The sequence below is a fragment of the Capsicum annuum genome, chromosome 11, assembly GCF_002878395.1.
Source record: "Capsicum annuum cultivar UCD-10X-F1 chromosome 11, UCD10Xv1.1, whole genome shotgun sequence".
Lineage (NCBI taxonomy): Eukaryota > Viridiplantae > Streptophyta > Magnoliopsida > Solanales > Solanaceae > Capsicum > Capsicum annuum.
In genome coordinates, this window is record NC_061121.1 from 49,083,146 (window position 1) to 49,108,854 (window position 25,709).

General features: G+C 36.2%; 1 protein-coding gene across 2 annotated transcripts; it reads right to left on the reverse strand.

Annotated features, from left to right (window-relative positions):
- Nucleotides 1–1,062: 1,062 nt before the first annotated feature.
- Nucleotides 1,063–24,889, reverse strand: LOC107847889 (WAT1-related protein At5g40230). 2 transcript variants are annotated; one of them, XM_047399644.1, is made up of 6 exons: nt 24,746–24,889; nt 23,296–23,527; nt 23,056–23,214; nt 4,924–5,075; nt 4,599–4,762; nt 1,063–1,291 (listed from the first exon to the last, which is right to left on the reverse strand). In XM_047399644.1, the coding sequence occupies exons 2-5, from the start codon at nt 23,524–23,526 to the stop codon at nt 4,612–4,614; spliced, it is 693 nt and encodes a 230-aa protein (XP_047255600.1). In that variant the 5' UTR covers nt 23,527; nt 24,746–24,889; the 3' UTR covers nt 1,063–1,291; nt 4,599–4,611. The 2 variants fall into 2 exon arrangements, with proteins under 2 accessions (XP_047255600.1, XP_047255599.1); XM_047399643.1 differs by having other exon boundaries at nt 24,715–24,869.
- Nucleotides 24,890–25,709: the final 820 nt, after the last annotated feature.

Sequence of the window (25,709 nt, forward strand, 5' to 3'; positions counted from 1 at the left end):
ATAATAAAATAATTTATATATTCTTTAGTCATCATCATCAATGATATTTTCAAATTTATTTAAAGAAAATGAGTGAAAATAAAATAATAATATATAAATCATAAAGAATTATGACGTAAATATGAAATATAAATTTTTAAAAATCAAACGTTAATCAAACTTGTAAGATATGTTAATTAATTAATAAGGTATATATATATATATATATATATATATATATATTTGTGTCTGTGATAGGATATTTTTGTCATAAAAAAATAATTTTCTGCTTCTACTTCTGCTTATTCTGAGAAACAAAAATTTTCTGCTTCTTCCTAGAAGCAGAAAAACTGATTCTGTTCATTTTTAAAAGCACTTTTGCAAGTTTACCAAACACTCTTCTTTCTTAAAAAGTGCTTTTTTTTTCAAAATATATGCTTATTTTGGAAAATAAGCAATGACAAAGAGACTATTAATTTCTCGTCCCTAGAATTCTCTTTCATTTCTCTAGAATTCCTACAAAATATTTTGGATAATACTACTTTTAATAGTGAACATTAAATAAATTCCCTTGTCGTGGTTATTACTTATTAATATTATTATTGTTATTATGTCTGCTGTTAATAACTCTAATATTTCCCACAAAGTCCAAGCCTCTTTATCTGACCACATTTAAAAGGGATAACATCTGTAATACTAAGCTAATTGAAAGGTCTACAGAAGCTCCTGATCCTAGTATTATTTTAATAGAACAAGTTCTTTATTTATATATAAAACTAGGGAAAGGCGTAAAAGATTTCTGATAGGAACTATGGAATAATGATAACCCTATGGAAAGGGAGCTTGGAGAAATGCAAAGTAATAATTCATGTGGTGCATCCTTACTCCAACCCACGCATAGCGGGAGCTCAGGGCCGTAGAATGCCCTTTAATGATGAATCATATGAGTGGAAATTATTTCACATTCAGAGCATCTTAAGTTGAACTTTTGAAATGGAGAAAATGATATACCACTTGTGAAAAAAAAATCATCCTTATACTCTGCAGTTCTGAGAATCTTTTCAAAGCATAGTATCACAATGCTGACCAAAATAATAAAATTATATACACTGATGAGGAATGTGACAAACCAAGTCATAATTCATGAGACTTATAATACATTTCAGAGGTTTATTTGCTCTGCATTTACAGCAAAAGTAAGCATATGTATGAATGTTTCAACAATTTTATCCAAACTTCAGTAATTGGTTGTGGCTTCCATGTCTGCAACTTTCAGAATATGCATTGTCAACCTGCATTGACTTCTTCCATTCTGCAGGCAGGCAAGAGCATATAGTCAGCTCCATCGGCATCAATCAAATAAGCAAAGTCATGCAAATAGATTTCTTTTTTATAATGCGGTGTCTCTATCAGCTTGTACATGCCTCAAATATTCCAAGTACCTGCTACCTCTCACCAGCACAGTTATGCAAATAGATCAAGAATGAAGAATTTTAATGGCACTTTACGTGATGTTATTGGAAAGAAAATGATGTGAGAACAAGTCATGATCATACTTTAGTTGACATGAAAAGAGAGGATATAACCATCTAAAGTGACTCCTCCAGCACAGAGGCGTCGAGCATTTCACAATGAGTTATCTAATTTTCTATTTATACGTAAAGAATGAGATATTGTACGTATGCAATCGTGTATGACTTTGAAAAAACAACCAACGTCAGGCCAGACATTATAGTCATCTGGCCATCAACCAGATAAGCATAGGCATGCGTAGCTATCAAGAACAGAAGACTTTTGTTGACATTTCAGAAGATGATATTAGAAAGACAATGACATGTCAACAAGTCATGATCATACTTCCATTGACATGAAAAGGGGGATACGACCATTTAAAGTGCCTCTTATACGACCATATAAAGTGCCTCTTACACAGAGGCATTGAACACTTCATAGTGAGTTATCTAATTTTCTTTTTAGAGGCAAAGAATGAACTGTTATATATTCAGGCATGTTTGACTTTCTAACAATCGATGCTGCTTTGAGTAATATCAAAAGACAAGCTCTATCAATTCTATGAAAGAAACCTCTTGTCAATTCTTCACTTTCATTCAGATTATTATACATAAAGTCAAGGACAACTGCATTTTGAAAGATCAACTACATGTCTCGTCAATATATGGATTCAATTTATAATCAAAAATACTCAAATGTAGGTATACCACACTATCACAAACAATGCCAACTTCTCCAAACACAGAAAACAATAAATGTCTTCTTAGTCTTCATAGATAAAAGAATATAAGGTATCTATCATTCATTTATACATCAGAAAGAAAGCTTCTATTATTCTTGTTCCTCCCAAGTGATGTGAATCATTATTCTTATAATCAGCTTAACCATAAGTTTCTTCAAGATAAAAGATTCATGAGTCGCATGTTCTTTTTGATTACTAATAGCCTGTCCTCTAAAAACTGATATAATTCTGTTCCAAAATATATCACTCAACTCTTCAATAAATTGCGATCCATTCGGTAAAGCATGCTAGTTCATTTTACTTGATGCCCCCTCCACTAGTAGAACAGATTCTTGAAATAAAAGAAAATAAGGACATACACATGGATTGAAAAACAAAGGTTTGAAAAGACCAACTGCAATCGAAAAAAAATCAAGGTTCAAATTTAAATCCTAAAATATGCATACATGCAAGATTATTGCAAGCCAATAAGTGAATTTATAGCAAATTACAAAGTTCTCAATAAAATCATTAAGTAATTCCTTGAGATGGTAGGCACATTGGACATCACAGGTTATCTATACCAAGCCTAGTTCTGCACTGTGGGGCAAAATGGCCTTTTCTGTTGAACTCATCTTTTGACATTAAACACTTATGACCTGTTACACTGTATGATGTCTAATACAAGCCCCCTAGCTTACGTAATAGATTTGAAGTCAATTAAATTTGTATCTGGGAAGGGTTTACGCAGAAAAATTCAACACAGCTTAAAATGATGAGATTCAATTATGGTGGATGTCAGCTCTAAACTAAACAAACTCCCCATGGACTGGTTTAGCTGCAGCTTATATGCTACAAGCTGCCAATACCAAAACAGATCAGCAGTGGATATACCAGGAAATGAATATCTGACGTAAAAAAATGGAATTTGTAACCGGAGTAGAACTGTCTCCAGATTTAGATAATAAATTTTCATCTCCCACACGAGCCCGCTCAATACCTAATATACCAATATGTGTCGTCAAAATGGCCAGCTACTGACCTACTTCTAATCCCCTCATTCATTTCTCTGACATCCCCAAAACACCTACCGACATTTAAGCATCCTCACCATTTCATCCATGTAACAATCTCATATTTTCAATAAATGTTATGTTATCATCGCTATCTTTAGATACATATGAAAAAAGGAGCGCCCCTTATAAAAGGAAAGTCACAACTTCGACCAAATCATATTTGACATTACCATTCTGAACAGGGGAGGATCTAGGGGCCCGGGTGGGTTCCCAGGAACCCAGTAACTTTCATGCGGATTTAGTATTTATATAGAGAAATCTAGTAAATATATAAGAATTATAAGTTGGGAACCCATAAACAAAGTGTATTGTTGGTTTAGTGGAGTAGAGGGACTTGTAAAATTTTAATTGACCTCTTTGGTAGTGGGTTCAAATCCCCCAAGTTACTATTTGGTTTTATTTTTATGTAACATGAGAAACCCACTAACTTTAAATCCTGGATCTGCCTCTGATTCTGAAATAGAAAGAGCACCTATGAAAGTGAATGTTACCATATTAATCATTGACATGCCAACGGCAGAAATGTAACAGAAAGGCCAAGTTACTAGAAAACATTTGCTTTTAGGATACAAACTCTAAACAAAATTGTACAGCTTCTTATGAATGTGCTGAAAACAGAAAAGGAAGACAGCAACATTTCTTGTGAGAAGCACTCACATGCTCCCCAGAATAACATGTGATTCAAGGATGTCCACACGTGTGTCTATCTATTGGTTATGCATTATTTTTGGGTAAATTTATGCCTTTTATTAATGATAAAATAAAAACCTCAATGTGAATAAGTACAAGTAAAGGGAGCTAGACCTTTCCTTACCAATCCTAATGAGTTAACGTAAATATATTAGTTTTTTGACTGGAATCTTGGTGAGCAAGAGTTAAAAAGAGAATACATTTACCAAATATTCCCTTGTTTGTTCTTGTGAATTATGCTTTATCCAAGTATCTGAGTTTACTTAGGATGTCAAGTTCTGTCTACATCTTTATACACGGAAAACATTTGTAAAAGGAGCAAGAGTCAACAACTGCCGAAACCGCACCCTGACCAGCTCACACTAAATCATTTTCGCCATCTCCTAAAGGTTCATAAAGTTGCATGGACTAAATATATAACGGCCTTGGGCTCGTTATAAACTACCAAGACTTTGGAGATTTAGGCATACATTTTATCATCTTACACAGTGAAGTACACTGTTGTAACTCGTAAGATACTTGCTCCAGTAACTCGAGATATATAGTTACAACACACAAGACATGCAGAAATTGTAATCCCTATTGGCTTTAAAAAGTAAGCAGTTAAAAGGAAGATGTACCGATAATTTATGCTTATATTTTTGTCACCGCATCCTTTTTTGGCAAGAGCGGGGCCTCTGAATTGATATTTCTTGTGAGCTTGTCTTCATTCACCTCTTCCTCTTTTGTTTTCCCCCACATGACAGCATAAAAGCCAACAACAATTATAATTGACCCCACCAAGCTGTACCCAACAAAGGTGAGTATTAGGCACGTGCAAACAGTACTTTACAACACCTATGGATTGAGAGAGAGAGAAAAGAGCACACGATATATTTTTTTTTTCAAATTGGATTGCCAACAACTTGACAGATTTGTAAGACTGTAAATGAAATATAACCATACCTTCCAAGGTAGAAAGTATCTCCTAAGAAGATGATACCCAATGCAGCAGCAATTACGATTCCAAGAGGATGGAACATAGCAACAAAGAGAGGTCCCTTTCTACGGATGCACCAAAACATCACACTGACTTGAAATGCTGACCCAAATATTCCCTAAGGAAAGCAAAATAAATGCCAGATGTTTGAGATATGCTGAAGAATGCAATTGAGGTACCACTCAATGCTGAGGAAATATAAAAACACATGTTCAATATTCTCTCTGGACAAAACTCAAAAGAGTATAGCTTTCTGATAATTACTGATAAGCCAAACCTCTTCTTAGTAAAACAAAGAAATATGGTCTCGGGGGAACCAAAGTAGAAGAAGAAGAAAGCTAAATCAATGTAAACGGCCAACTCTTAGCAAGCTAATTTGAATAATGTTTTGAACAAACGAAAGAGAAATCAAATTGAAAGCTAACATAATTACTTTTTAGCAGGTTTTATGTCTCAACACATGAATAACTTTTGAAGTTATGTGTTATCAGTTATTCACTCCTTTTTGTCTCCCAACAATTTACTAAAAAAAAAAAGGGCAGCCCGGTGCACTAAAGCTACCGCTATACGCGGTGTCCGGGGAAGGCCCCACCACAAAGGTGTACCTTATCTTGCATTTCTGCTAGAGGCTGTTTCCAAGACTTGAACCCGTGACCTCCTGGTCACATGACAGCAACTTTTACCAGTTACTCCAAGGCTCCCCTTCAACATTCCTCATCGACGCCGGCGTCGCATGAGCCCGGCCTGCCCGTGAGGGCGCGGACCGATTCAAGGCGAGCGCGACCGTCTCCCAACAATTTACTGTAGTAGTTAATTTCTTTGTAGTCATTATTTGCAGCTCCTTAGTCCAGTAGTAGCTATTTCTTGGTAGTAGTTTGCAGTTTCTCATTCCAGGAATGTTAGGAAGTCACGTCCTAGTGTTGAATAAATGAAGAGCAGAGTGCAGCAGAACAATGAAGAAATAAAATAGACTAGTTCCCTTTTTCTGTTATAACTGTTTAGACAGTTAGTTGCACTAACTACTAACGGCTAGTTAGTTAGTTAGTCATTCACAAGTCTATAAATTTAGAGGCTCATGTACATTGAATCATTATGAAATACAACTTAACTACTCTCTCTTCCTAATGATCTCTCTCTCCTCTTTACCTCCTCCTTCTACTTCTTTTTCTTCCTAATGTGTTCATCTGTTCATCATCTGTAATTGTTTCTATCAAGAAGTACAGCATTGCTTAGTTAATGACATGGTATCAAAGCTTTACTCACTAGAAAAACTAGTTGAGCAAGATCGATTCTAGTGTATTGTGTTCTTCACAGCAAAATCAAGAAATCTTCAATCAAAAATTGAAAGTCTGCAACAATGGTGAATCAGAATGCAGTTATAACTGCTGAGGCTTCCAGAGTTACTCCAAGTACATTGGATTACAACCATCCTCTCTTCCTAAGTCCTTTTGATGTGAGTGGCATCCAAATCATCTCTTTTCAGTTAGCAGGAGTCAAAAATTTCTCAATCTGGTTTAGGTCCATGCGCATAGCTTTACTAGGGATAAATAAGTTGGGCATGGTTGATGGAACGTGCTCTAAGGACAAGTTTTCTACTGACTTAAGCAGTCACTGGGAGAGAGTGAATGCCATTGTACTATCATGGATCATGGATCATGAACTCTTGTGTCCAAAGAGTTACTGGGAGGAATCATGTATGCATCTGGAATGAACTGTTTGAAAGGTTTAACAAGGTGGATGGGGCAAGAATATTCAACCTGCACAAAGAGATTGTTACATTGTCTCAAGGTACTGCCTCAGTATCTGTGTATTTCTCAAAACTCAAGGAATTGTGGGAAGAGTTTGAGGCTCGAGTACCTGCACCTGGGTGTGAATATGATAAATCAAAGGAGTATGTGTTACATCTGCAAAAACTGAAACTATTTCAATTTCTCATAGTTTCTTATGGGTCTGAATGAGTTCTGCACACAAGCAAAGAGTCAAATCTTGCTTATGACCCCTCTCCCAAATGTTAACCAAACTTATGCAATGGTAATAAGTGATAAAAGTCACAAATCTATTGCAAGTCAGGCAGGGATTCTGGGTATGAATCCTGCAGCCACTGGGAAGAATCTTGAGCTAGTCATGTATGCAAGAAATGGAGCAGGTGGAAGTCAAGGTCCCAAGTACAAAAGAAATATCAATTTGCAGTGTGATTTTTGTAAACTTAAAGGACATAGCAAAGAGAACTGCTAGAAATTGGTTGGCTATCCTAAAGACTATAAGGCTAAGAAGAAGTTCAGGCATGAAGGATCAAACACAGCCTACAATGTGTCCTTAAGTTCTCATGACTATTCAACAGATCAAAATGGTTGCTACACTAAAGATGCAGGGCAATCAGTAACGGCAAGTAATCAGATGGCTCAACTAAGTCAGATTGGAAATGCAGCCTTTACCAAGGAGCAGTATGAACAAATCATGCAACTGATAAACAAGAATAACCCTGTCAACACACGTACTGAGTCTGCAAATGTAACAAGTGCAAGTATTTCTGCTTGGTTAGCTTCTTTTGGTTCACAAAAATGGATTATAGATACTGGTGCTACCAATGATATGGTTGGTAATTCAGAATTGTTACTTAACAAGATTGTTACAGAGTTACAAAATCCAAAGAGAGTGTATCTACCAAATGGTGATACTACAATGGTCACTCATGTGGGAACTAGCTGTTTACCAGAAGGAAACACCATTACAAATGTCTATCATATCCCACAGTTTTCATGTAGTCTTCTATCAGTGTCACAAGTGACTAAGGAATGGAATTGTTCAATGAACTTCTTCCCTGATTTCTGTGTTTTCCAGGATCTTTATACTGGAAAGGTGAAGGGGATTGGGAAGCTTGATGAAGGCGTATACTTACTAGAAGAACAACCAAGTAATGAAGTTGCAGTTGAAACTAAAGCAACTACTGAAGTTGCAGTTGAAACTAAAGCAACTACTGAAGTAACTGTGGAAAAGACACAAGCTGAAGTGGATTTGTGGCACCAAAGGTTAGGACATGCTTCAACTGGTGTACTAAAGAGGATTGTAGATCAATGAGTACAAGTGATAGAAGATAGAATAAAGCAATGTAGCATTTGTCCTAGTGCTAAACAGACTAGGTTACCATTTTTGTAAACTAATATTCAAACTACTTGTTGTTTTGATCTTGTGCACATGGATTTGTGGGGACCATACAAAGTACCAAACATGAATGGAAACAAATATTTTCTAACAGTTGTTGATGACTTTTCAAGGTTTACTTGGGTGTTTCTGTTAAAGCTTAAGTTAGATGTCTTTTGTCAAGTACAAAAGTTCCTTATGCATGTCAAGACACAGTTTGGAAAAAAAGTCAAGGTGATCAGGACTGATAATGGTACAGAGTTTGTCAACTCATTGTGTCAAAAGCTGTTTCAAGATAATGGTATAATTCATCAAACAACCTGTCCATATTCTCCTCAGCAAAATGGTGTTGCTAAGAGAAAATATAGACACATCTTAGAGGTCATAAGAGCTATCAGGTTTCAGCTGGAATTCCAATAAGGTTCTGGGGCTATTGTGTTCTCACTGCAGTGTATATCATCAATAGACTGCCTAGCTCAGTTATTCAATACTTAACCCCTTATGAGAAACTGTATGGTAAAAGGCCAAACTGTGATCATCTAAAGGTAATGGGGTGTCTATGCTATGTCAAGGTGTTAAATGAGCATGACAAACTCAATACTTGAGCAAGAACAAGTGTCATGATGGGATATTCCAACACTCAAAAAGGATACTTGGTGTACGATATGTCAACTAACATCTTCTCTGTCAGTAGAGATGTCTCATTCAGAGAAGATGTATTTCCATTCAAGCTACTATAACTACAAACTCAGTCACCTCATCACATCTTTCCTTTAGAAGACCAATATCAACTACTAAGTGGTGATGAGATATGTCTACAGATTACCGTAACCATGGCACCTCAAAGGGTTCCTGGTTAAGTAAGTTAGCAGGAACAGCAACTGCAGGCTACTCCTATCTCTGCACAGTCCATAACTAAGGTATATCAAAGAAGAGCTACTAAAGGTCCACAACCTGTAAGTCAAGTATATCAAAGAAGGTTTACTAGAGGTAAAAGGGTCACTAACTTAAGTGGTCAACAAGAGCAGCAAGTGCAAGTGATTCTTACACTAGCAAGTTCTGCACCTCAGGACCAAAGGAAGTCAAGTAGAGACAGAAAGCCACCAGCATGGATGAATGACTTTGTCTCCAAAAGTACAAAGAAAGTACCTCATTGATGTGAAACAAGAAAATAGAAGCAAGATAGGAATTAAAGATACAAAATAAAGAAAGACACAATTAGATTCAAACAATCAAAAGATGTAATGGTGAAACTAACCAAAACACCCCTTAATTGGGAACTAAAAACACCTAATCTATTAAAATCCTCAAGAAGGTAGTAACCTTACTTGCAAATCCTAGGACAATTGTTGAAAATTGTTAGAATATGAGTAGGAATAGGAATAGCATATAAAATCCTACTTGGAAAAGGATTGTAATGTAGCGTTCTATTAGGAAAAGAATTGGAATGTATTGTTTATAAATAGGGCCTCAATGTAATAATGTAGTTACAACAATTCAATAATATTTTTCTCTAATATTTCTCACATGGTATCAGAGCTTCCACGATCTTAGTAAAGAATCAAAGAGTTTCCGCTGCCGGCGGGCGACTATAATCCATGTATGCCGCTCGTCTGGCCAATGATTATGTTAGCAAAAGTTGGGTCACTGACTCGCTCTGTATCTTTCTAGTGACTATTTTCTCATATCTTTGCGTAGCACCATGCATGTGTCCAGTGACTACTTTTTCATATCTATTTTACGCAGCACCGTACTTCTTTTCTATGACTATTTTCTCATATCTGATATGCGTAGCACCGTGCATCTTTCCAAACTACTGTCTCATATCTGAGTTGCATAGCACCATGCATCTTTCTAGTGACTCCTCAGATTTAATTTACATAGTTCCGTACGTCTTTCGGTGACTCCTCAGATCTTTTTTAGTGGGGTCATGCCATCATTCCGACCCTTCCCATATAATTTCTCTTTTCCAGTAGGATCGTGCCATCATTCCAACCCTACACATGTTTCTCTTTTTCAGTAGGGTCGTGTCATCATTCCGACCCTAACCATATACTTTTTTTTTCTCAGATTGTAGTCACTTTTCAGCCATCAAATCTAATAATCCGGCGTGTGATCAAGTTTCGGCGAAGTTTCCGGTGACTTTCATGTTCAAGATCCACTCGTCTCTTGATTTCGAGATGACCCGTATATTTTATACCAATTTTCGGCAATTTTCCAGCGACACATCAACTTTACGGCAATATTTACTACTTTTTGAATCATTTTTTCAGTTTGTTCCGTTTTAATTGAGGTCTCCCAGACGTCCAAAGCAGTCCTTATCAGTTTTCTTGCGGATAACTTCACCAAGTCCCTCACCGATTCTCATATTAGTTACATCCATAACAAGCTTAGTACATATGTCTTCTATACACCAGCTTGAGGGGGAGTGTTAGAATATAAGTAGGAATAGGAATAGCATATAAAATCCTACTTGAAAAAAGATTGTAATGTAGTGTCCTATTAGGAAAAGGATTGGAATGTATTGTCTATAAATAGGGCCTCAATGTAATATTGTAGTTACAACAATTCAATAATATTTTTCTCTTATATTTCTCACAAAAATCAACAAAGGGTTTTCAAGCTCTCAAAGGAGGCACAAATATTCAATATTCCAAAACTAGTAGTTCAACCCTAATAGTGAACTATTTATACTAAGGGCTAAAAAAAATAAAGAAAGACCAAATTGCCTTTCATTTAAATTACAAGCTAATTTAAAGGTAGACACTTAGAATATTAAATATCTTCAAGTCATCCATATTGGAACCTTCCAAAGATTCCATCTTCATCCATAAAGCTTGAAATGCTTGAAGGTTCTTAGCTTGACTTCTTGTGAAAGGCCTTCTTGAATTAGCGTCACTTTGATGTACATCACTCTACCCTTCTTCAAAAGAATTCATCCTCGAATTCGCCAATCCTACATCAAAAAGAGATAAATCACCAACATTAAAAACATTATGGACCAAATACTCACTTGGTAAGTCCACTTTGTAAGCATTATCTTCAATCTTCTCAAGCACTTCAAAAGGTCCATCTCCTCTTGGCATAAACTTGTTCTTCCTTTTTCTTGGAAACCTCTCTTTTCTAAAGTGAACCCATACCCAATCACAGGGTACAAAGGTAACTTTTTTTCGTCCTTTGTTGGCTCTTTTGGTTGCATCTTTGTTGGCCTTCTCAATTCGCATTCTTACTTTCTCATGGATGCTCTTCATAGCTTTTGCCTTAGCTTTTGCCTTAGCTTTTGCATCTACACTCACAATAACATCTTTGGGCAAAGGAGTTAAATCCAATGGAGTCAAGGGATTAAAACCATAAACGCACTCAAAAGGGGTTATACCAATAGATCTATGAATAGTTCTATTATATGCAAACTTAATCAATGACAATTGATCCTCCCAAGAAGTTAACTTTCCTTTAACCATAGCTCTAAGCATGTTACCTAAAATTCTATTAACCACCTCGGTTTGACCATCCGTTTGAGGATCACAAGAAATATAAAATAGCAATTTGGTTCCCAAATTTTCCCACAAACACCTCCAAAAATGACTAAGAAATTTTGAATCTCTATCACTAACAATTGTTTAGGGAACACCATGCAATTTCATCACATTATGAACAAATAAAGTAGCAACATGAAATGCATCATCACTTTTATGACAAGCAATAAAGTGAGCCATTTTTGAAAATCTATCCACAACAACAAAGGTGCTATCCTTACCATTTCTAGTCCTAGGAAGACCAACAACAAAATCCATGGATATATCTAGCCAAGGACCGATAGAAATAGGCAAAGGGGTATACAAACCATGGGGTTGGGTACAAGATTTAGCATGCTTACAATCCAAACACCTAGCACAAATTATTTCCACCTCTTATCATTTTAGGCCAAAAGAAATGTTCACTAAGAATAGCTAAGGTTTTTGACACTCCAAAATGACCCATCAAACCTCCATTGTGTGCTTCTTTCACTAATAACTCTCTCCATGAAGACATGGGCACACAAAGTTTTCCATTTCTAAACAAGTAGCCCTCCTTCAACTCAAATATAGGAGTTCTAACTTTATTTCCCTCCTTAACAACCTGCACACACCTATTTAAGCTCACTTAACACTCTCCAAAGACTTTTCCAAAATCATCATCATTAGAATATAACTCCTTCAAACTCTCAAAACTCATCAACCTAGAAGTCGAGGTATTCATCAATGCATATCCTCTAGATAAAGCATCCGCCACAATATTCTCTTTACCTAATAATTAATCACATATAGAAAAGACTCAATGAACTCTATCCACTTGGCATGTCTCTTATTAAGCTTATTTTGGACTCTAATATGCTTTAAAGCCTCATGATCGGTTCTAATCACAAACTCCTTATGCCACAAATAATGTTGCCAATTTGCTAAAGCTTTTACTAAGGCATATAGTTCCTTGTCATAGGTAGAATATTGCAATGGATCTCCTCTTAATTTCTCATTAAAGTAAGCTATGGGTTTCCCTTCTTGCATCAAGACCGCACCAATGCCTACTCCACTAGCATCACACTCAATTTCAAACATCTTCTCAAAGTTGGGAAGTTAAAGCAATGGAGTGAAACTAAGTTTCTCTTTCAAGATTCTAAAGGTTTCCTCTTGTTTTCTACCCCAAATGAAAGACTTATCCTTCTTAATGACCTCGGTTAGAGGAGCGGCTAAAGAAATAAAACCGTTCACAAATCTCCTATAAAAACTTGTCAACCCATGGAAGCTTCTAACATCACTAATGGACTTAGGAGTTGGCCAACTTCTAATAGCCTCTACCTTTTCATTATCCACCTCAACTCCTCTTGAACTTACAGCAAAGCCAAGAAAAACAACACGGTCCACACAAAAAGAACATTTTTTAAAATTCACATACAACTTTTCATTTCTTAACACATCAAATATCATTCTCAAATGTTGCACATGATCATCCAAACACTTGCTATAAACCAAAATATCATCAAAATAGACCACAACAAAATTATTAATAAATGACTTAAGCACATGGTTCATTAATGGCATAAAAGTGTTTGGAGCATTGGTTAGCCCAAAAGGCACATCACCATCTACTCATATAATCCAAATTTAGTTTTGAAAGCGGTTTTCCATTCATCTCTGGATTTCATTCGAATTTGATGGTATCCGCTTCTCAAATCAATTTTAGAGAATAAGGTCGAACCACACAATTCATCAACATATCATCAAGTTTAGGAATGGGATGTTGATATTTTACCGTAATTTTATTAATGACACGGCAATCTACACACATCCTCCACGTCTCATCCTTCTTGGGTACTAGAATTACGGGCACCGCACATGGACTTAAACTTTCTCTCACTAAACCTTTATTCACAAGTTCCTCCACTAGTCTTTGCGATTCTTTGATCTCTTGAGGATTGCTTCTATAAGCCGCTTTGTTGGGTATTTGAGAACCCGGCAAAAAGTCAATTTCATACTCTATTCCTCTCAAAAGAGACAACCCACTTGGTATTTTTTCCGAAAATAGATCTTTACAATCTTGCAACAAAGAAGAGACAACACTTGGCAAAGATAAAGAGGTTAATTCATTGTTAGCAAGCAAAAAATAACCTTTCGGTTTAATAAATATGACTTGAGTAGCATCCTCAATGTTTAACTCTTTCATGCTCTCTTGATTTTGCAAACTCATGCACATTTTCTCTTTTTTGATTTTTTTTGTTTTTCTTGCTCACCTCTTTTTTTTGTGATAACTCATTCACACTTGAGCTCTCAACCTCTCTTTTTTCCTCTCTTGAGTTATCATTTTTCACTTCCTTACTCCTCTCTTTCTTTTCTCTCAAGTTTTTTTTTCAACTCTCCCATTTTTCTATATTCCTCACTCACTTGAAAAGGAGAAAGTGGGTTAAGAATGTGCTTTTTACCATCCTTAACAAATGCATATTTATTTGACCTCCCATCATGTTTAGCCCCCACATCATATTCCCATGGCCTGCCCAATAATAAATGACAAGCTTGCATTGGTACATCACAAAGCACTTCATCATGATAACTTCCAACTTTGAATTTTATCAACTCTCTTGATCACCTTGAGTTCACCACATTCGCTGAGCCGTTGCAATCTATAAGGTTTTGGATGCCTTCTTGTCGGAAGTTTCAATTGTTCGACCATAGATACACAAGCAAAATTAACACAACTTCCACTATCAATGATAAAGAAACATAATTGCTCTTGAACTCTACACCAATTATGAAACAAGTTCTCCCTTGCTAGAGCACTCATACTTATCCTCACAACAAGAACAAGTTTTCGATCATCACTAATTTCTTCTCCATCACCTTCTCCCATAAACTCATCACTACTATCATCCTCCACATGATCATCTTTAGGTTCATCTTCGGTTTGATAACCACTATCATCCAATGCAATGATAGTTCTTCTATTTGGACACTCATTTGCTTTATGACCATATCCTTGACATTTAAAACACTTTATTTTAGATGGAGTTTCAAGTTTAGCTTTGCTACCTCCATCCTTGTAGTTCGCCTTTGTCCAAGTTGGACTTCAATTCTTGCTTTGCACCTTTGGATTTGTCCCAAGTGGGAGATAATTTCCAAGCTTCCTTAATTTTAGCCCATGAAGAAGAAGATTGCACCTTTGACTTGTTTTCCTTTTGATGACCCTCCACCTACCTTGAGTGTCATTTGATAAGCTTCATATAAAGTAGAAAGACGATGCAATTCCAATGGTTGCCTTACCTCTTTATTTAAGCCCGAGATAAATCTTGCCATAAGCTTCACCTCTTCATCATTGACATTAGCTCAAAGCCTAGTATGCTCTAGCTCCTCATAATACTCTTCCACACACTTACTTCCTTGTTGAAGATTGTAATACTTCTTGAGTGTATTTTGCTCATAATCTTGACCCACAAACCTTCTCTCATACACCTTTTCATGTCATTCCAACTTGTAACAAAGTCTTTATTCACCAAAGCATCTCTTTCAATTTCTCCCACCATGTAGAAGCAAAACCCTCAAGGTGACTTATAGCATAATTCACCTTTTTAACATCACTCACATTGTTGAGATTATATTGTCTTTCAAGTTTCACAATCCAATCATGATATTCATTCGAGTCGCTACTTCCTTTGAAGAATGGAAGGGTAACCTTGATGTTGTTGAATCCTCGATCTTCATCATCATTCCTTCTATTATATTCTCTACCATCAATCGGATACCACCCTCTATTTCCCCCTCTTCTTCCTTTCCTACCTAACCTCTCTTGTTGAACTTGATCATTGGCTCCATAATCATAATTATCACCATCAAAAGAATCATGCTCTTCAAGGTTATGTTGGGCTCTCACTTAAGTTCTATTGGCTTGTGGTGGAAGATTTCTTTGTTGATTCCCCCCTTTTGGAAGTATTGCTTGATTGCAAATTTTTGGTAAAGTAGCATTAGGAGAGAGAGTATCTTGCACTACCATGTGGGATGGAGTTATATCAAGAGGAGTCTTACTTGATCCCTCATCATGTTGACCAATGGGATTGAAAACCTCAAGTGGTTGCTTTGCTATTTCTTCATTTCTCACCCTTCGATCCACATTTTCCAATTTTCTCTTCATTTCCTCCAATAGCTTTTGAAGCAAAATTTCCATTTTGCTAGAGGATTCTCCTTCTAATTGAGTCATTGTACCTACAACATAAATAAAAAGTTAGTAGAAAGAGTTCCTCACCACTCACTCAAATCATGTTTCCCTTTTTTTGTCACTCACACTCATGTATCACTCTAAGGCCAAGGCTTTTAAGGCCACTCTCAAATGAACTCACCTCACTCTTGCTTGTTACCACTCTTGAATAACCCAAGGTTAAGAGTCAACACCATCAAATAATTCACAAGTAGTACTACTTCTTGGGGATATAGTGTAGTTTATGTAATCAAGAACGGACAATTAACTAACGGACAAGGAAACAAATAAGCATACAATGAAATGAAAGGAAAAAAAAACACGAATAAATTAAACGGACACAAACTAGTTTAACATTAAGTATGAATTAATACTCAAAGCAAACTAGCTAGAATTAACGAGGAAAGAAGAAACAAGCTCGAAAGATTGAACTATTTTGTAATTCTCAAATTCATCTTCTTCAATACCCAAGCAAATGAGCTCAAATTTGAGATATAACTTCCCCACAACTTTACAAACAACTTCTAACCAACAATTTCTTCAACCAAACACCAAATCAACAAAACCCATTTTCAAGTTTCTTCTTCAACATGACATTCAATTTTTTTTGGTCATGTATTTTTTTTTTTAAAATAAAATTTAACTAGGAAACAACAACATGTAATTCAAGGAATAATATCCATAAAACATTCAATCAAATTTGATTCTTCTTTTTTTTTTTGGGATTTTTTTTTTTTCGAAAATATCAATACCCCAAGACTTAGGTTTGTGAAAACAAATCTAATCCAAGCTCTGATACCAATTTGATGTGAAACAAGAAAATAGAAGCAAGATAGGAATTAAAGATACAAAATAAAGAAAGATAGACACAATTAGATTCAAACAATCAAAAGATGTAATGGTGAAACTAACCAAAACACCCCTTAATTGGGAACTAAAAGCACCTAGTTTATTAGAATCCCCAAAAAGGTAGTAACCTTACTTGCAAATCCTAGGACAATTGTTGAAAATCAACAAAGGGTTTTCAAGCTCTCAAAGGAGGCACAAATATTCAATATTCCAAAACTAGTAGTTCAACTCTAATAGCTAACTATTTATACTAAGGGCTAAAAGAAATAAAGAAAGGCCAAATTGCCCTTGATTTAAATTACATGCTAATCACTGGAGACAGTCTAAAACTGATAGAAGAAACCAAGGCAATCCTACATCAGAACTTCAAAATGAAAGATCTAGGTGAGCTGAGGTTCTTTCTTGGAATAGAATTTGCAAGATCTAACAAAGGAATATTAATGAATCAAAGGAAGTATGCATTGGAACTACTATCTGAACTAGGCCTAACAGCAGCCAAACCTGCAACTACTCCTACGGACTACAACATCAAACTGACATCTAAACAGTTTGATGAACATGTTAAGCAAGGGTAGTCTACTGATCAAGTTGCTTATCAAAAATTGATTGGTAAACTGTTGTACCTAACTATGACAAGGCCAGACATAGACTTTTGTGTTCAAACATTGAGTCAGTTCCTTCAAGATCCTGAGAAGTCTCACATGGAAGCTGCACTTAGAGTTGTGAAGTATGTTAAAAGCCAACCAGGTAAAGTGTGCTATTGTTTAGTAATGCAAATGACAGAGTAAGTGCCTACTGTGATGCAGATTGGGCATCATGTCCTCAGACTATAAGGTCTATAACTGGCTACTTTGTGAAGGTTGGAGAATCAATAGTATCCTGAAAATCAAAAAAGCAAACTACTGTTTCCAAGAGTTCAGCTGAAGCAGAGTTTAGAAGTCTTGCACTAGTAACTGCAGAGTTGGTTTGGATCCAAGGGTTAATGAAGGAAGTTGGAAATGAAGTAGTCCTACCTGTGGATGTGTTCAGTGACAGCAAATTTGCTCTGCAGATAGCAGCACTCCAATATTCCATGAAAGGACAAAGCATATTGATATTGACTACTTCTTTATCAAAGAAAAAATAGTTTAAGGGATGATTAGAACTCATTACATTGCAACCCAAAATCAGCCTGCAGACATGCTAACTAAGGGGCTGACAAGAGCACAACAAGTTCATCTCAATGCCAAGCTAGGAATCTGTGACATCTTCACACCTTCCTAGCTTGAGAGGGAGTGTTGAATAAATGAAGAGCAGAGTGCAGCAGAACAATGAAGAAATAAAATAGACTAGCTCCCTTTTTCTGTTATAATTGTTTTGACAGTTAGTTACACTAACTACTAACGGCTAGTTAGTTAGTTAGTCATTCACAAGTCTATAAATGTAGAGGCTCATGTACATTGAATCATTATGAAATACAATTTAACTACTCTTTCTTCCTAATGATCTCTCTCTCCGCTTTACCTCCTTCTTCTACTTTTTCTTCTTTCTAATGTGTTCATCTGTAATTGTTTCTATCAAGAAGTACAACATTGTTTAGTTAATGACACCTAGTTTCTAGGGGTAGTTATCTTATCAGTATTGTATTTAAACTTTAGTTTATTCCGTGAAATGTAAGCAGAAAACTGTCCCAGTCATTGAGTACTTTAACTCAAGAGATTGCAGGTTCTCTATTAATGAACCAGCACCATAGGTCATAGGAAGAAAACATCCAATTTCATCTTACAGCGCCCCATAACTAGATCCATATTAGGAACCATAACATTATGTAAGCAAATCTTTGTTTAGTACTCCCTCCGTCCCATTTTACTCGTCCCAAATTTTCTAAGTCATTTTTCACTAATCAAGACAAGACAATTTTTTTTTCCTTTTTTACCCTTAGTATTAATTGTTTTTTTTTCAAATTAAAAAGTAAACATCATTTAATAGGGATACTATGGTAAAGTAGCCATGTTATTAATTGTTTTTCTTAATCAATGTGCAATGTCAAATTGGGACGAGTAAAATGAGACGGAGGGAGTAAGTGATTATGACGACTGTTTTGATTGTCTTGGTTCTCTATTAAGCAGCTTTCGGAGTCTTAAACTATATAGGAAAAGGTTTAGTAGTCTTTGGAAGTAATTGTTACTCCCTCCATCCAATTCTATGTGAAGATGTTCGAACTGGTCCCAATATTATTCTTTCGCATGAGTGGTGGCTAAAGTTACATGAATCTTTCATTTTCTTATCCTTCTAAAAGAATGAACCTCTATATCAAATGGGTCCCAACAAGTCATGCCATGAAAATTAAACTGCAGATGCTAAGATCAAATAGTTTTCAAAAAGAAAAAGGTACCATTATTTTTTACATAGACTAAAACGGAAATTGTGTCACATAAAGTGAAATAAAGGGAGTATTGGAGAGCAAAGCACTTAATGATAATTGAAAATATCATTAGCAAGCTGGTATACAAAGTAAGTGAACTGTTTCAATATGTGCTTGTGATATTCATATATTTCCCCCTTTCATTTTATATTACGGTGCTTAACTGGCACGAGGTTTAAGGGAGAAAAAAAAAGAACTTCTGGTACATACCAACAGTGCCCTCAAACCAAGTGGTCTTAAATATATCATGATATTTCTATGGCTATGGCCTAAGAACATATCATTAAGGATTAAATGGAAAGTTTTTTCCCTCAAAAAAACGGATTAAATGGAAAGTTTGAAGTTAAAGAATTTTCAAATATAGAAAGATGCAAAGCTAACAAACAAAGAAGGAAAGAATGTCCTATAAAGGAGCAGCTATAAAGAAAAAAACATATATTCTAAACACAACTATAGCAGTCAATGTGATTGTCCAATGTAGTTCGTCAATTGAAAGTTATCCTTGTTCAGAAGGCACATTACATCAAGACGTTTTTGCAGTTCAAGCAATTCCCATGAAGAAAGAAACTCTTCAAAAGTTAGAAGTATTTATTCACTTAATGATCACTTTGCCAATATCTTCTTCTCCTTCTCACTTTCCTATCAAAACATTGTAATACTCCGTACTTCTACCTAGCTTTGATTCGTCCGTAGAACATCAAAGATCTTGCTTCATAGATTAATATCTTTTTATTCCTTAGGGCATTTTCAAGATTTTGACTTTTTATCATGTGGAAAATTGAATAAGCTTTCCATCAATACCAAATTCGCCCAAATCCGACACTCGAACGAAGAGTTAGAGCCATTTTAGTAAGACAGTGTACCACCTGGTACTTTAGCGCGTCGCGGAGCGAGACAAAATGGCAATCATCAAAATCTAGTGAGCCTCTGCGATTATGGCGTGACGCGCCAAGGCTCCATTTCCCAGTCATCCAGTTTCCAGTGACTAGGCGCGATTTCGCCGCTTCGCGCCAGCGTGAAAAAATCAGAATTTTTGTTCAGGTTTCGTTATTTAAATTTTAGGGACCATTTAGTAATTTCCCTAAAGCCCCAATCAGTCTATACACGGGATTTAAACCCTTAATAGCCAAAATTGCTCATTTATTTTCACTATTCCTCAAGAACAAAAGCATTCTCTCTCAGAAGTAGAAAGCCGTAGCCCCCAAGTTTCAAAAGCAATCTCAAGAGTCCCTCCAAGAGTCTTCAAGAACTACAAGAATCTAGATTTCCACGTATGTTAGATGTTGATTCTTAGGTTCCTTCCACCCAAGAAGTTCAAGAATCCTTTTCTAAATTCAAAGATTATATATTTATGAGTTTTCATGATTCATGTGAATTGAAATTGAAGTTCATGTTGTTATTGAGTTTTAATTCATGTTTTGTTTACAAAGTTCCAAGCTTTGATCCTAGTATGTGATATTTATGTGATGTTCATGATAAACCCCTTCAAGATGCATGTTGATTGATGTAACCATGTTAATTAGGTGTATTGAATAAAGTATGCTCCCCATATGTTTGATAAAATGCTTATGTGACGGAAATAGAGTCATTATAGCATGTTGACAAGAATCCCCAATTATGTATAAGTTCATGCATGCCAAGTGTTTGTTGAAAAGCCTTAGTGAATGAATTATGATATGTTACATGATTCTTATTCATGTGTATTCCTTATTGAATAAATTATGAGATAATAGCATGCACTCCCTATACATTTACATGTTTAAGACTTCCAAGTGCTTGAAGAGATGCCTCATTGATTGTGCTGTGAATGATAGTCTATTGTCATGTTATGTACGAGTTGTCCTGTCTTGTATTATTTATGTTAACGAGTCCTGGGGGTATTTATACCCGACAAATTAGCTGCTTGTCTAGAGCCAGTGTCAGTTTCACGATAATCTCAATCATGCCATGATTAGTAGTACTCTCAGTCAGTTACAGAACTCAGTAGAACTCAGATAGTTCCAGAACTTAGGAAATCTCAGTATCAGTAGCATTCCAGCTTCCGTTCAGTAATCGATTCAGAACTCAGTAATATTCCGCCAGTCAACGGAACTCAGTGAATTCAGTTTAGCTTAGTCAAACAAGTACGATCAGTAACAGTTCAGTCAAGCCTAGTATGAATTAGTAATCAGTTCAGTGTCTTCCAGTTGGGAGTAGGATTCAGCATCGAGCGAACCTAGGGATGGGGGCTCACCCGCTAGATAGGACTAAGGTCCCTAGAAGCAATCCCTAAGTTCCAGAACTACATAGCCAGCGTAGGCATGAGATGTCACCCGTTAGATAGGACTGACATACTCGGAGATCACCCGCTACTACAGGACTGATCTCAGGGGTCACCCGCTAGATTAGGACTGTCTCATCTCAGGGGTCACCCGCTAGATTAGGACTGTCTCCATAGCAGTTGTCTTTACCCGTGGCACGGTATTGACACTCTTCCAGCTGGGGTTACAGGTTGGACCCCAAACTAGCTAGCAATGGGCATGTCGGTTAGAGGACTACCTCCCACAGTCTCAGCTTCAGAACACAACTCAGTAGCACAGATTCAGGACTGTTAGATACAGTCACTTATTAGTATTATCAATAGATTTAGAGATCACCCGCTAGATAGGACTGATCTCAGATTTAGTCAAGCAGTATCAGTATCAATACCAACAAATTCAGAGATCAATTAGTATCAAGTACCATTAGATTTAGAGATCACCCGCTAGATAGGACTGATCTCAGATTTAGTTAGTCATCTTCATTATCAGTATATTCAGAGATCACCCGCTAGATAGGACTGATCTCAACTTCAGTCAATCAGATATCAGAATCAGTAGACTCAGTTATCAGAAGTCCAGTTAGTAGAATTCAGTATTTAGTATTTCCATGACTTCAGTTATAGTTTATGCATTCATGCATGTATCCTCATTCAGTAGTTTCATGATATTTAGTAATTGTTCATGCAAGCAAACCCTTGCATTCAGCTTTACCTCATCTAGCATACCAGTACATTCTCGCGTGCTGACACATACTTTTCTATTGCGCTATGGTGTTTTATACCATAGGTTCAGAAGCACGAGATCCAGAGCACCCTTAGCAGTTCAGATTCAGTCAGCAGTAGACGTAGCAGTGAGTCCTCATCATTCGAGGATAATCTTTATTTTATTATTGCACTAGATTCAGTATTTTAGTAGATGGAGTTAGCTGGGGACCTGTCCCATCAACTCCACAGTGCAGACAGTTTAGAGGCTTTTCAGACAGATGTATCAGTATTCAGTATTCAGTTTTCAGTTGTATTTCAGATATTTGAACCTTATGGCAAGTTTTCCGCCAGTTTTCCGCATTTTTTTACAGTGTATTATTCAGTGCTCTGTTACAAATATCAGTCAAGGGTTAGTTTGTGGTCCTTCGGGATTATGAGCACCGTGTAGTGTCCGCGGTACCAGACTCGGGACGTTACAAACATGTTAACTGAATGTCCAACACATACTTCCTGACCTGAACACTCAAGGAACAACCACTAAAATCAGGACATATCAGCCTCATATCAACCACTAAAATAAAGATAGAGATCTTTATTTGTTTCTAGCCTTCAGATATTCATGTTTTAGAATTAACTCCTTGTTCTAGTGTAGTATCTAACTTGATCCCATCTTCGCATAACACTCAAAACTGAGATTAAGTAAGAACAGAAATATAACAATTGATAAATTTTAGGTCTAATAGGATCAAACAGAGCCAAGTTAAGATCAGAGGATTGGGTGGAGGAAAATGTACAACTAGGTATCAGGCGGAGATCTAGAATCAGGTTAAGTAATTCCATACCAGTCTCAATTGAACAGGAATCATCTACTTATAGAAGTACTCAAACAGAGCCTTACAAATACGTCGTCCACGTATATCTTAGCATGGTCACAAACTTAAGATATGAACAAACAGAATGTAAATGCACAAATTTACTTACTGAGTATAAAACAGCCAACAATCTCGTACTAGGTTGTAGCATCCAAGCATTTAAGTTCCTGTCCATAAATAGAGAGACAATTGCTGATAGAATGGACGCAAAGAAGCAGTAAAAGAAGACCACAATCAGCTCAACTGGATATTTCTCTAGGACGGAAGCCTGAAAAAATAAATAATATATCAGCTCTAGTGCTGATTCTCTACTAATAAAAGAGGCACTTTCAAAGAGTCATCCTCACACCTGTACAATTAAATATAATGAACCAGCTATACAATCCACTACAAGATATAGTCCTCCAATCACCCAGTCAGTTTCCTGGAAATGAAGATGATTTTGAGGCGTCAAAGATAAGGAAGTCAACAAAATTTGTGGTCCCTTGTAGAGAGTGGCTGTGAACGCTCCGGCAATTGAGACGATGGTTCCAACGGATTTGATCAGGGTGCTTGTACTTCTACAATCCAATTTCTCCATCCTAAAAGAAAGAAAAAAAAAAGTGTTATTTGTTCCAGTCTCTTGTGATCAAAGAGATCGATAGCATCCAATTACGTCAATGATACCTACAAGAGAAAGCAGACCACCCTAAATGTTTCTTTAGCAGGTTTATCTCTTTATTAAAATGAAATGACCCATTAACTTTGGTGCTTGCATGTGTTAGCATGTGAATGCATTTCCTTTTTTACTTTATTGCATACCCTTTTAATCTTCATAATCAAAAGCAGACACAACAGAACTTGAAAACACAACATCCTCAACAGAGAATTTGAGGCACTTTTGTATAGTTTCATTTTTTCCAGTTCAATGTATATAAATTTCCAGTTTAACAAATAAACAATCAAAGAGAGCTAAACTCATGTTTTGTACAATATATTTGTTTTCTTTTCATCCTTTTGTTCTTTCTTATCCTTCCATGTTTCATGAATTTCCTAAGAATCATCCCATTACACTTCTTCAGTTCACAGCATGCTCTTTAATTGGGTTGAAGTGAAGAATTCAACTGGATTAGAAAACAAGAAGACTGAGTATTGAAAACAAACAAACCCTGAGGAAATCAGTCACACTACTAACTGCAATATTTGTAAATTGGAAACGTAAGTACACCAAGTAGAAAAAGCAAATTACGAACAACTCCAGTTCAGAGGTAAGAAAATACAAATCTGTTTTTACCATATGCTTGAAATTGAACAAACTGGATTCCTTAATATTTCCTCTGTTTAAGTTTTGCACGACATTCCTTCCTTTTCAGTTTGGTCCAAATAGAACCATATTTTTTATATTGGAAAACTATGTTAGTTGAAGACTTCAAGTTCTAATGGTAATTTTGATATGTCACATGTCAAATTAGGTTCAGAAGGAGGAAGATTGCCCAAACCTTATAGGAAGCACAAGATTCCATTCGTTCACCAATCTCAAAGACGCCAACGTTCAAGGTATTACGCAGTAAATACATATACGTCTTAACTTAAGATTGACTCTTCTAGCTTAATTCAAATTGAATTTTTTGATGTGGGACAATTCAATTCATCATCACATATTATATGTGATAAAAGTCGGTCTTTACTTCTTTAACTCCATTTCCATTCATATACCGCCATATGAAGGGAGTATTAGTTTTCATTCTACTCTAAATTCAATGAGAGCAAAAGTGAGGAGAGTAAAAACCTGAAAATGACGGCAAGTATGAAAGTAAAACCTGGGATGAGGTTGAGCATTGCTGAGGCAAATGAGGCAGAAGTATAATTAATCCCAGTATACCCAGTTAGCTGAGCTGCACAACTACAAAATCATGAAAATCCGTAACCCAAAAATTAGACCTTTAATACTTACTGTTTGCAACAAATCTTAACGTCATAGAAAATAAACTGCAATCACAAATAAAATATGATGAAACAGAGATCTTATTGGCGGATATGGCAGGAATTGCGGAACAAAGCACAAGGGGATTATAAGTGGAGATTTCAATGCTCTATTATATCCACAAGATAGCCGCCCTATTCATTCTAATGAAACCAAGGAATTCAGTGATTGCCTTCATGATTTAAAATTAACTAAATTGGCTTGGAAAGGAGAGTATTACACGTGGACAAACACACAAATAGGAGATGACAGGACGTGGAGCAAGATTGATAGGACATGTACTAGAATATGACATCCCTTATTGTCTGGCCATGCTACAATGTTGTTGAACCTACACATTGATTCCTTTCAGATTTCTCAACATATGGACAGATCATGGAGCTTTTTTGGAGATTGTACAGACAGTATGGAAGTGTGACTTGGCAACCAACCCAATGCAGAATATCTCTTTAAAACTTGAAGCTCTCAAGCCAAAACTGAAAGTGCTCACCAATGAAGAATTCAGGGCCACAACTCAGAAAATCACACAAGCAAGAATAGAGTTGCTGGCAGTTCAAGAACAAATGAAACACAATCAGTCTGCTTATCTGCAGAAACAGGAGAATACAGCCTAACAATCACTAGAGAAGTGGTCATTAATGGAGGAGAGTATTATGACGCAGAAGTCAAGAGCCCAATGGATCAAATTAGGGGATGAAATACTAAATATTTTTAAGCTATGGTGAAGGTCGGAACACAGAGGAACAAATCACAGAACTGACTAGTCTGTCTGGTACTAAGATCATTGATCCCTTCGAGAT